The 13,348-nt window shown below is 38.4% G+C and overlaps 1 protein-coding gene across 7 annotated transcripts in view; it reads left to right on the top strand.

Moving 5' to 3' along the window:
• Positions 1-13,348, top strand: part of Pkn (Protein kinase N) — a 29,278-nt gene that overhangs the window by 12,320 nt on the left and 3,610 nt on the right. For 5 of the 7 annotated variants that reach the window (XM_015977914.2, XM_015977912.2, XM_015977911.2 and 2 more), the window contains 7 exons: positions 301-527; positions 577-798; positions 8,927-9,432; positions 9,486-9,651; positions 9,701-10,090; positions 10,154-10,327; positions 12,600-13,310. In XM_015977914.2, coding sequence (XP_015833400.1) covers positions 301-527; positions 577-798; positions 8,927-9,432; positions 9,486-9,651; positions 9,701-10,090; positions 10,154-10,327; positions 12,600-13,310 — 2,396 coding nt within the window. The remainder of the gene's footprint in view (positions 1-300; positions 528-576; positions 799-8,926; positions 9,433-9,485; positions 9,652-9,700; positions 10,091-10,153; positions 10,328-12,599; positions 13,311-13,348) is intronic. The other 2 variants (XM_008193823.3, XM_008193852.3) reach the window with 2 other exon arrangements.

Here is a 13,348-nt window from a genome sequence, read left to right as displayed (position 1 = left end):
TGCTTTATATTTCGTCGCTATTTCTTCCCGCTTTCAGCTAATTGTCATAACTTCTCGGGATGTGTCGCGATATCTCCATTAATTTATTCGTCTTTGTGTTCTCTCGTGCAGTCGTGATGCTAATAATGAGAACTTCCTTTTATCTCAGAGAATCTCTTGTCACATTCTCGCAATTTGAATTTTTCCGTAAGAAAACGTATTGTTCGAGTTATCTCGATCTCAACAGGTTGCACACATAATGTTTACAATCTCTTACCAGTCAATTTGAAAAAATTAATACCAATTCGATTTTGTCTCTAGATGCTTTACCACGATCCCCCCTAGAAGGCCATAATGACAAGGTGAACGCAAGCCAATACACCAGAATCGAGAATTTGGAACGGCAATTAAATATCGAACTAAAAGTCAAACAGGGTGCCGAAAACATGATCCATAGCATTAGGGACAAGAAACTTTTGTCGGAGGCTCAACAAATGCTCCAAGACTCGCGGAAAAAAATAGAATATCTTAAAATGACAATAACGAAGGCAATTACCCGCAACATGGGCTTGGCGTGTTTGTAATTTTTGTTTTTAGATGAAACATGACATTGATTCGAAACAGAGGGGGTCTATGCACGATCTTACTGCCAATGGTGATGTGAGTCACCGAGAGTTTGAACCGCCGGTGGATGAACGCGTCGAAGATTTGAAACACAGGCTGCGGGTGGAAGCAGCGGTTGTCGAAGGTGCCAAAAACGTAATCAAATTGTTCCAGAACGGGAGCAAGGATAAGAGCGACAAAAAGGCGCTCTCAGAGGTATTTAAACATTTTTCCCGCACAATTCGACCTTTCGGACCGGTCGTGGTCACGTGTGCGTTTCTATTTCGGTCACTGTACGCATATTAGTCCTAAATTTCGGCAGCTGTATGCAATAGCATCTAAAAATAGTCAATGGTCGGAATGAAAAATTGTCGAGAATGTAAATGTTTCGGTGTGTATTTGTCTTTTGAGCAAATACGACTAACGTATCCGAACACATGATGTAAATCATGCCACGTAGAAATAGTCGTGCGTTTGTTGCCAAGATCCTAAAGTTTCGTTCAGTCCGCCACGTCGAGTGCATGAAAGCTCGTCTCTCCGAAGCAAGAAGATCATCGAAGTCTAAGAATAAGTTTGTTTACGAAGCGTAGTGATTTGGAGTGCATTCCCCGATCCTCGTCCAGTTGCGATCCGCCATCGGCCAATAATTGCGCCTTATCCCGGTGCCACCACCCTCTAAATATAGCCTAGTGCGTGCGTGACGTAACAGCATGTGAACGGTCATGTTTGGAAAACCGGACCCCCAGCAGCAATGGTCCGTCCACGCGGAGTTCACCATCTCCCATCCTAGGTCCGACCCCGACAACCTGCCCCAGGCCCACACCGAGCAGGCCGACAACGGCGTGCGCATGACCTACACCTGGACCTCCTCCTCGCAGGCGGCGAGCGCCTGGAGCGCCCCGCCGTCCACGTCCAGCGAGGGCGCCCCCAAGTACGGCTTCCAGAAGGGCAATCTGCTCTTCACGTCCACGCCGCCGAGGAGGGTCCACGATTCGGGCTACGGAAGCGACCTGCTGTCGCCGAACTCGTACCAAAGACGGCCGGTCCAGCCGTACAATCGCAAATGTCGCAGCACCTGCAACATTGTCCTTTCGACCAACATCGATGAAAATAGAACGGAAGAGACGGACTCGGTTCATACGCAATGCGGAAGAACGCAGAGTTTGCGTTGCCAAACGCCCACGTTGCGGTGCGACCGAAAGGATAATTTTTACGGATGTGGCGACCCTTGGTGCCACCACTACGAGGACTTCTCCGGGAGGTTCTCGCCGGTGATGGAGACGTGCGAGGACTGTCCTAGTGGGCAAGCCTCGACGAAGGAATGCGATAATCGCAGGGATGCGTGTGTGCAAACGTTCGAAATGATTGATAAGTGTACCTCGCCGATTGTTAAAATGGGGAGGGTGAAGTATGCGGAGTACGAGGATCGGAAGGAGAAGAGGGAGAAGAAGAAGTACGGGTCAGGGAGTCGGAGGCGGACAGAACCGATTTTTCAAAGGTCACAATCACCGTCCTCAATCACGCCAGATAGTCTAGAGGGGACGAAGGTACGGTTCGTGTTCAAAAATAAAACGGGAAACAAAGAGCGCGGACAAGCCAAAAGTGTGTTGTGGGAGTTTACCTGGCGACGGGAATTTATATAGGGCGGAAAAGCCGCTTTTCTGCACCACTTAACCTTCCTTTTGTTGGGCGGTTTTCGGGTGACCAAAAGGTTAATACGAAATCAATTTTTCAGTGGTTTACTCAAGTTCAACTATTTACATTGTTTTATTTCATTTATAAATCGTAATAAGCAGTCAAGGGGGAGAATTTCAGCCATTTTTCTCGAGGTTTTACAGCCGTTGTAAGTAAACGTTTTGAAAGTTGTTTACAGGATACATTCTTCTACTCAGACTGTAGGGGAGAAAGTGTTTTAAAAAATGCTATCAGTGCTTTATTAATTCAGAAAAAAAATTATGAAAACTGAAAAAAATTGGTGTTCTTTGAACATTATTTCTCTGCAACAATGAGTGTTAAAGAGGAAACGAAATACTTTTGGCCCTATAGTGGATTCTTAGGAATAAAGTGACTTTTTGTTTTAATGGAAATTGTCAATCGTTAATTAATAAAACTCTTAATACGATCTTGCGGTACTGGCTAATCCTTATATTGCGCGCTCCCTTACATTCTAATTGGATTCGTTTACTGAACTCTTATTTTTATGCAAAATATTCTGCTGAATTCGAATCTGAAGTTAGTTTTTCGATTTGGAATTGAATTCATAATCAAAAAGATGTTTTTATGGATGTTTTTATTGGTCAAACTTTTCGTTTACTTCCTTCTGGATAAAGCTAGAAATTTTTTTTTGCAGAAGATTGCTTAATGAATGTAGGTTTTAATGGAAAAATACAACTTTTAGTATTGAGAAAAAAAATTGAGAAAACTGGACAACACTAGAGTACAAAGGGAAATACGTGGCAATGCCAGTAATTAAATTGCAATAACTCGCTGAGTGTTGAAGATATCGAAATGATACATGCACGAAAAACTTATTTAACCTATTAGCTTCATTTCATCTCGTTACGTATAGGTCTATCTTTTAAGATAAAAAAATTATCGCATCTAGAAAATTTCATTACACGATTATGAAACGTTACAATTTTCTCAGTTTTCTTTTTTCCAAACTAAAATTTGTGTTTATTTGTTAGAATTTACATTCATTGAGAAATCTCTTGCAAAAATTTTAAATTTAAAAAAAAATTCACAGAAACGTCTTTGTCATAATTAAGGCTATTCCCAACAGAAAGTAGAACAACGGATTCGAAGACAGTAGAAAATTATGCAGAAGAATCAGTTTAAAAAGACGTGTGTCTTCCAAACCAGACGGACAAATAAATTTTTATTTATGCGTGCTAAAATATAACGGCAAATGACTTGTGGCCAACTGGCCATTAATGTTGGAAACAGAGGAACTCTCCTTCTTAATGCGAATTCAATTCTTCAGTGATTCACTCAAGTTCAACACTTTCCTTTGTTTTACTTCATTTATAAATCGTAATAAGCACTTAAACCGCAAGTAATTACTCGGCAATTAGCAAAACAAATTACTGAAAAAAATGATAGAGAAAAAATGAATTTTTTTCGTTACATAATCCATTAAGCTCGCTCTTTGTTTTCCCGAAACCTTGATTAAAGATCGAATCGATCATCTCCACGTGTCCACACAGTCTAAATAAATGTCTTCAGGGTCAGCGGCGCCTGGTGCGTAAGAATGCAACAGTTGGCAAAGATAAAGACTCATCGACTGATTCAAAGTTAAGCGATTCGTCGAAAAAACCGCGAACTGTTCACATTGACGTCTACTGTACCGGAACCGAAATGGAATCGGATTCTTCATCGGAATCAGAGACAGCGTCAACGCCACAAACGGTGTTCGAATCGGAAAAAGTGCGAATAACGCACAAACGTGCCGATGAAACTGAAATGCCATTCAGTGTTCGCAAATCACGATCGAAAAGTAAAGAGAAAGAGGCGAAGCGAATCGAAGAGTCCGACGATGACGGTGCTAGTACGGCCTATCCGTCGAAATTGAGCTCATATTCAACGATAAGGGATTTCGAGTCTAGTATTTCCAGTGTCCCTCAGTCCTGGACCCCGTATTCCATGTCCAGTTGTACGGTTCCGGATGATTACGATTCGGTGGCAAACACTTCGTGGAAAGACACTTTTTCCGATATTGATAGTCTGATTCATAGTCGTTCCAGTATTGCTCAGACCGAAAGTCTGGATTTTGTTCCTAGAAAATTGTTCGAAAAGAATGAAAGTATAGATGAGACACCCGAAATTTTGGAAACTCCAAGTCAAGAGAGTCTCCAACCTAGTGATAGTTTCGAATATGCCAATTCAGAGGATCGTCTCAGGATCAAGAAAATGGAAGAATTTTGGAAGAACAAGACTCATTCCAAACACTGGAAATCGCCACATGTGGAACGCCGGTACTTGCTGCAACAGAAGAAGATTAAGGAGTACTTGGAGAAACGCTTGAGTGATAAGAATTTACCAAAAGGCGAGTCGAAAGACTCAGACTCTGACGCTAGCGACGGTTCGGAGAAAGGCTGGACGATAGTGAAGGAAAAAAACACCGAATTAGCGCCGCCGAAAATCAGTGATATTTCGTGTAAATCCCCTAGTGTTTTGGCCATCCAGCAAAAATTGACCATGGACCCGACACTACGCGCTCCTTTCACCATAGTTCCCGGCATTTATACCAATCAACGAGCTATCGCGAAAAAATTCGGCTCGATTGTACCCGTAGTGCGTAAGCCGGGCCATCATATCGGTCCGGTTAAAAACCCCGACTGTCTTTGCGAACACTGTCAAAGACACTTTGCGAGTGTTGGGCACAGGGGGCGCACGCGGTCCATGGGCGACCCGCCATCATCGTTTCAAAACTGGAAAAACATTGGTTATCCGCAAGCTGAATCGGCGTCAAATAAAAGTGTTCCGTCTCAGTTGTGCACCGATTTTTAAGCATAATGCTTCGCATTTTTAGTCGTAGTTTAGTGTTAAGGAGCTCTTAAGACGTGGAGAATAAGCGTCGAGGTAAACGTGTTGCAAAATAAAATTAAATTAGTTTGATTAAAATGTCTATAAAAATTTTAAAACTAAGTTGCAATTTGTCTTCTTATTTTTTTTTTATTCATACACTTCGCCGCAAAATTAAGGGCTAATAAATAAAATTTAATATTTTTTTAAAAGTACGTCCGAATGTGGAAGTATTTTGTTTGGTACTACCATAAAATAGGTTTTTAAGAACCTATTCACTAACTTTCAATTTTCCAAAATGGGGGTAGAACAGGAGAAGTTGCAATTTGTCTTCTTATTTTGTTAATTCATAGACTTCGCCGCAAAATTAAGGGATAATAAATAAAATTTAATATTTTTTTAAAAGTACGTCCGAATGTGGAAGTATTTTGTTTGGTACTACCATAAAATAGGTTTTTAAGAACCTATTCACTAATTTTCAATTTTCCAAAATGGGTGTAGAACAGGAGAACTTGAATTTTTTTTATCAAAAAAATAATTAAAAACAAACTCTAATAAATTGTATGGCCAGTAGCCACTTCTTGATGTTCCACATGTTCTCATTTGTGGAGACATACTCTGAACTAGAGTAGCAATTTCCTCTTGTTCTGTAGACCAAATTTCTTGAAATCTGCAAAAGACTTCTTGTAAAATCTTTTGTGGATTCAAATTTTTATTCCTGGGTTAAAAAACGTTTTATTAAGTAATACGTAAAAGCAGGTTTCTACATTTGTTGATTTGTGTTTTCTATCTTGCTTTGGTCTTCTACGGAAGCTAACGTTCTTCCTATAACGTATACAAACTCTAATGACTACTGGATTGTTGCACATCCAATCTTTGACCAGCTTCTTCTTGAGAAAATTCTTCGACTTTCGTGTCCGATAAATGACGATGTTCTCTACAGCCATTCATGACGTGCATTTTTACAACAATTTTGTGTTTTTTGTTTGAACAATTAAAAAAAATAAATTGACTCCGGTATGATTTTTTAATTTTTCAAAAGAAACACAAAAATAAAAAAAATAAATTGACTTCTGTGTAATTTTTTTTGTGTTCCACATGCTCTCATTTGTGGAGACATACCTGAACTAAAGTAGCAATTTCCTCTTGTCGTTCTGTGGACCAAATTTCTTTGAATCTGCAAAAGACTTCTTGTAAAATCTTCCGTGGATTTTCGTGAATTTAAATTTTTATTCCTGGGTTAAAAAACATTTTTTTAAGTAATACGTAAAAACAGGTTTCTACATTTGTTGTTTTGTGTTTTCTATCTTGCTTTGGTCTTCTACGGAAGCTGACGTTCTTCCTATAACGTATACAAACTCTAATGACCACTGGATTGTTGCACATCCAATCTTTGACCAGCTTCTTCTTGAGAAAATCCTTCGACTTTCCTGTCCGATAAATGACGATGTTCTCTACAGCCATTCATGACGTGCATTTTTACAACAATTTTGTGTTTTTTGTTTGAACAATTATAAAAAATAAATTGACTTCGGTATGATTTTTTAATTTTTCAAAAGAAACACAAAAATAAAAAAAATAAATTGACTTCTGTGTAATTTTTTTTAATGTGTTCCACATGCTCTCATTTGTGGAGACATACCTGAACTAAAGTAGCAATTTCCTCTTGTCGTTCTGTAGACCAAATTTCTTTGAATCTGCAAAAGACTTCTTGTAAAATCTTCCGTGGATTTTCGTGAATTCAAATTTTTATTCCTGGGTTAAAAAACATTTTTTTAGGTAATACTTAACAACAGGTTTCTACATTTGTTGTTTTGTGTTTTCTATCTTGCTTTGGTCTTCTACGGAAGCTGACGTTCTTCCTATAACGTATCCAAGCTCTAATGACTACTTGATTGTTGCACATCCAATCTTTGACCAGCTTCTTCTTGAGAAAATCCTTCGACTTTCGTGTCAGATAAATAACGATGTTCTCTCATCCATTCATGACGTGCATTTTTTGCAATAATTTTGTGTTTTTTGTTTGAACAATTAAAAAAAAATTGACTCCGGTATGATTTTTTAATTTTTCAAAAAAAAAAAACACAAAAATAAAAAAGTAAATTGACTCTTGTGTAATTTTTTTTGTTCCACATGCTCTCATTTGTGGAGAGATACTCTGAACTAGAGTAGCAATTTCTTCTTGTCGTTCTGTGGACCAAATTTCTTTGAATCTGCAAAAGACTTTCTACATTTGTTGTTTTGTGTTTTCTATCTTGCTTTGGTCTTCTACGGAAGCTGACGTTCTTCCTATAACGTATCCAAGCTCTAATGACTACTGGATTGTTGCACATCTAATCTTTGACCAGCTTCTTCTTGAGAAAACCCTTCGACCTTCCTGTCAGATAAATGACGATGTTCTCTCATCCATTCATTACGTGCATTTTTTGCAATAATTTTGTGTTTTTTGTTTGAACAATTAAAAAAAATTGACTCCGGTATGATTTTTTAATTTTTCAAAAAAAACACAAAAATAAAAAAAATAAATTGACTCTTGTGTAATTTTTTTTTGTTCCACATGCTCTCATTTGTGGAGAGATACTCTGAACTAGAGTAGCAATTTCTTCTTGTCGTTCTGTGGACCAAATTTCTTTGAATCTGCAAAAGACTTCTTGTAAAATCTTCCGTGGATTTTCGTGGATTCTAATTTTTATTCCTGGGTTAAAGAACGTTTTTTAAGTAATACGTAAAATCAGATTTCTACATTTGTTGTTTTGTGTTTTCTATCTTGCTTTGGTCTTCTACGGAAGCTGACGTTCTTCCTATAACGTATCCAAGCTCTAATGACTACTGGATTGTTGCACATCCAATCTTTGACCAGCTTCTTCTTGAGAAAATCCTTCGACTTTCGTGTCAGATAAATGACGATGTTCTCTCATCCATTCATGACGTGCATTTTTTGCAATAATTTTGTGTTTTTTGTTTGAACAATTAAAAAAAAATTGACTCCGGTGTGATTTTTTAATTTTTCAAAAAAAAACACAAGAATAAAAAAAATAAATTGACTTTTGTGTAATTTTTTTTTGTTCCACATGCTCTCATTTGTGGAGACATACTCTGAACTAGAGTAGCAATTTCCTCTTGTCGTTCTGTGGACCAAATTTCTTTAAATCTGCAAAAGACTTCTTGTAAAATCTTCCGTGGATTTTCGTGGATTCTAATTTTTATTCCTGGGTTAAGGAACGTTTTTTAAGTAATACGTAAAATCAGATTTCTACATTTGTTGTTTTGTGTTTTCTATCTTGCTTTGGTCTTCTACGGAAGCTGACGTTCTTCCTATAACGTATCCAAGCTCTAATGACTACTGGATTGTTGCACATCCAATCTTTGACCAGCTTCTTCTTGAGAAAACCCTTCGACTTTCCTGTCAGATAAATGACGATGTTCTCTACATCCATTCATGACGGGCATTTTTTGCAAAAATTTTGTGTTTTTTGTCTGAAAAGTTTAAAAAAATAAATTGACTCCGGTATGATTTTTTTTTAATTTAATTTTTTTTTCTAATTTTTAGTTTTATTAGTGGATAAAATTTACAAAGAAACGATAAGAAATAATAAAAATAAATTTATTTTTTCTAAAAATAAGTTTATACAAATCTTTGATGCCGAGATAAAAATATTAATTATCCTTTAATTTTGCGATGCTAAACATTTGGTTGAAAGTTACAAACGTATGCAAAAAATTATTTAAAAAAAAATTTTTTTGAGTTATGAGCGAAGACCTTTAGCATTGGTTTTCTGTATCTAGAAGCAGTATCGACATCTTTCGTTCGTGATTTCAGGCACAGGACAGTTTGAGGGCCAGCAGTATGAAGTTGGATTTGTTGCGGAAGAGTTTGGAGATGCGGCGGGCGGAATTGCCCGCCGATTCGCCCGTCGCGATGCAATTGAAGGAAGAACTGGCAAATGCTCAAACATTTAGTCCCTTATCTGTTCACTATACGAGTTTGCAACCGTTTCGGGAGCGATCAAACGGGAATAAAATGTTGACGTCGTCGTCAACAATCAACCGATGTGCAGCCGTCACAGGTACCTTGGAAGTGAGACTCATGGGTTGTCAGGATTTGCTCGAGGATGTGCCAGGAAGACCGAGAAAGGAGGCCGATGGGAGCTCGAGTCCCATGGATTTGAGGTTTTTCAAGAAAGGAGTGACGGGAAGAGGGTCGTCGAAGAGTTACAGTATTAAAGATGAAGTTAGTGACGAGATAATGGCAGTGCTCAAGCTTGACAATACGACAGTTGCTCAAACCAGTTGGAAACCGTGCTCACAACAAGCCTGGGATCAAAGGTTCAAATTTTAACAAAAATCGCAAATTTAAACAACTTGTTTCTGGTTTTTAGATTCTCAATAGAACTAGACAAGCATCGCGAGCTAGAAATCGGAGTTTATTGGAGAGACTGGAGGTCTTTGTGTGCCGTAAAATTTTTAAAACTGGAGGAGTTTATTGACGACGACCGACACGGAATGGCGTTGCATTTAGAACCGCAGGGTTTACTATTCGCTGAAGTAAGCCACCATTTCGTGACCCAACCGTGGTTTTAACACGCAATTTTAGATAAAATTCCTCAATCCGATGATATCGAAACAGCCGAAACTGCAAAGACAGAAACGAATATTCAAGCAGGTGATGCCGCGAGCCAAGCAAATGAACATCAACATCGTCACGTGGGGCCGTTGGATGAAACAATCGTCGCGAATTCCCAATCGGAACAACACCATTGTGCAATCGACGGAAATGTTGCCCGAAGAACCGGAGGACAAACCGGAAACTCCGGGCGAAACGCCGGACCCTCAGGCGTTCGGTTTGGGTGGCCAGCGTCCGCTCGGCTTAGGTGTGGCGGTTCTGCCGGAAACGCCGCCCCCAGTTCCTACAGCGCCGCCTCCGATTGCCAAAAAGCGGATGTGTGTGACGCCGCCCCCCGTACCGCCAAGACTGGATCCTGAGGTAAATTTGTGTTTTCAAAAAAAATTTTTTCTTATAGATGGTGTGTAATTTCGGGCGATTTAGGAGCACTTTACGTTACAGAGTGCCGCTGCACTGAAGGAGTTTGATTTCTTAGAGGAACAGGAGATGTCTCGTACGGGACCTCTTCTGATTCCTTCTACACCTTCACCTGTAGTGATTCCCGAGCAATTGGTTCCTCCTAGTCCTCAGCCCGTAATTGAGTTCCCAGACGACGAGGTACTTTTGGTTCTTTGTTTGGAAGTCATCTAACAGTAGATTTATTTTCGCTTTTCATTTTTTGCCACATTACAGCATGATGAGATTAACAACATCGCTAGTTCGCATGAGTGAAGCTTCACTGGTGGTTGGTTTATTAATAAAACATTTTTTTGCATGTATCCCATTTTGCAGCATTATTCACTGTATCGAATTACTTATACTGCCTGCAACAAAATAAGTACGTTTGTCATTACTAAAAATTGCGCTTGGTGATTTACGGGTGTATATAATCCATTCTGATTTTTTTACAAATTGAACGAAGTGTACAAAACTTTAGGACCCAAGCATCAAAAATAAGCCAAAAAAACGATTAAGTTAATCAAAAATATTGTTATTTTAATCTTTTTCCAGTGTTAAGCACCTTTTTGAGTTGGAAATAGCTAAACTGGTCCAAACAAGAATTTCATCCAAAAATTACTAATCTAATATCTGTATCTAATTTACCACGTTTTTTTTTATAAATCACGCAAAAATTGTGTTCCAAAGGACATTTAGAAGCCTTTTCATGTAATCAACAGAAATAAAAACGATCGCGTTGGTTCTAATTTTTTGTTTTGTTTTGAGTATTTTGTTAGTGTTTGTTGTTGCATAGTTAGAAGATTTTATTTGTATACCGTATATTATTTTTTGAATTTTGTAACCATTTTTTTTTTTCAGAAATGTGATGGTAATTATTTAGAAAGATCATGTGCTATAAGGTCACCCATTTTTTCATAATTGACCAAAAAATTCGATTGGGTTGCTAACGACCCACTGAGCATAAAGATTCGTTATACAAAGTGTAGTTTTTCTAATAATTATTAAATCGAGTGATTTTACATTTGACTGGAAAAAATGGGTTTTAGACAGAAAAAGAATTCACTGTTTTTATTAAAAAAAAAGGAAAAGATGCAAGAAAGAAGACTAATGGAGATTTCGAGAAAATATGATATTCGGTACGGGCAGGAGTTTTAGGCGACAAACTATCGTTGTCGAGTTTCTTCGATTTTTTTGACTTAGAAGTTAATAACAAAAATCTTATAATTTCAACTGAAAAAACCTACAATTTTTTGGTATCATGTATTTGTGGTTCCTAGACGTCGAATGTACTGAAAACAAATTATTACTAAAAAAAATCATCACGGTACAGAAGGTTTCAGTTACAATTTAATAACAATCAAATTAGAAGAATATTAATAATAGGCACCTTAATATTTTGCTTAATAGATACAGATTTACAGATAAACATTTTCTAAAATATTTTTTTGAGTTTTATCTACCATTGGTTAACACAAATTTATTAAAAAAATTAACAAAAATAGTGAGTATTAATGGGTTAATTGAGTCAAAAAGTCAGTAAATTAGGTTAATCTTATATTGTTTATTTGTTTGTTTATTCTGACGACCAGAAACGCTATTAATTCCAGCGAATTTATCAAGAACAATCACAAAATTATGTCAAATAGTCATTATTTTTATCTTCTTCGTGCGTTTAAGCACGTTTTGGTTTAAAAACTCATTTTATGTCTCAAAATTTTGATAAAACGAGCTGAAAAATCACTAATTGTAATTAGAAATGCTACCATTTTTCTTCCAACGTCCTAATACATGTTTTAAGCTAAACTGGGCAAATCAGGTCAAAAATAACATTTCTCTGTGTTTTTGAGTTGCTTTGGTACGTTTTTTAGCCAAAGCCGTAAATATTTTGAGGAATTTTGCACACATAGGCCGAAAAATTGCAAAATTTCATTGAAAATAATATTATTTAAATTTTAATGGCTTTAATGGCTTCTAATGGCTTAAAATCTCTAAACCAGTCCGAAAAAAATTGTAAATTAATTCGAAAATAAAAACAGTCTAGGAATTAAAAAAAAATCCATTACTTATAATAGTTATAATGCGATACTTACAATACTTACGACACAATTTTTCTTATTTTTATTATTGAATTGTACTTTTTTGTTTGGCCATTGTGACCACAAACTGACTATCTTTGTGAGATGTTTTTTCGCATATTCTCCATCTTTCTGTAAAGAACTTGCAAAGCAGACAGTCGAGAAGATTTATGATTTAGCTCGATGTCTGCTAAGTATAATTTCAACTTTCATGAATGGATTATACACGTTTCTATGTATCTTTCCTACTTGATCCTGGCAAAAAACAAAATAACCGTACTTATTTCTAAGCTGAATTCGATTAACATCGTCTTTGTGCCTTTGTTAAAAATGTAAGTTTATTTAAATGTTTGCAGCCCCCTCTGGAGGCCGTGAACGTGGCCCGCCGCCCGGTGGCCCGCGAGCTGGGCTACCGCGACAGCGCCTACGAATCGCGCCGCCACTCGCAATACACCGGAATGAGTATCGACAACTTCAAACTGATCAGCGTCTTAGGTCGCGGCCACTTCGGCAAAGTCATCCTCTCGCAGTACCGCAACACCGGCGAGTACTTCGCCATCAAAGCCCTCAAAAAGGGCGACATCATCGCCCGCGACGAGGTCGAATCCCTCCTCTCCGAGAAACGCATCTTCGAAGTGGCCAACTCCATCCGACACCCCTTCCTTGTCAACCTCTTCGCCTGTTTCCAAACCGAAGCGCACGTCTGTTTCGTCATGGAGTACGCCGCAGGAGGCGACCTGATGATGCACATCCATGCGGATGTCTTCAGCGAGCCCCGAGCGGTCTTTTACGCCGCTTGTGTGGTGCTGGGGCTGCAGTATTTGCACGAGAATAAGATCATTTATCGCGATTTGAAGCTGGATAATCTCCTGCTGGACACGGAGGGTTACGTGAAGATTGCCGATTTCGGGCTCTGTAAGGAAGGGATGGGATTCGGGGATAGGACGGGGACGTTTTGCGGGACGCCCGAGTTTCTGGCGCCGGAGGTGTTGACGGAGACGTCGTATACGCGAGCGGTGGATTGGTGGGGGTTGGGGGTTTTGATTTTTGAGATGTTGGTAGGGGAGGTGAGTGTTGGTGTTAGTTTTTTTGCAGTTTTTGTTAA

Source organism: Tribolium castaneum, chromosome 1 (genome assembly GCF_031307605.1).
Source record: "Tribolium castaneum strain GA2 chromosome 1, icTriCast1.1, whole genome shotgun sequence".
NCBI lineage: Eukaryota > Metazoa > Arthropoda > Insecta > Coleoptera > Tenebrionidae > Tribolium > Tribolium castaneum.
Note: the sequence above shows the minus strand (reverse complement) of the source record. Positions and strands in the feature narration are given on the sequence as shown.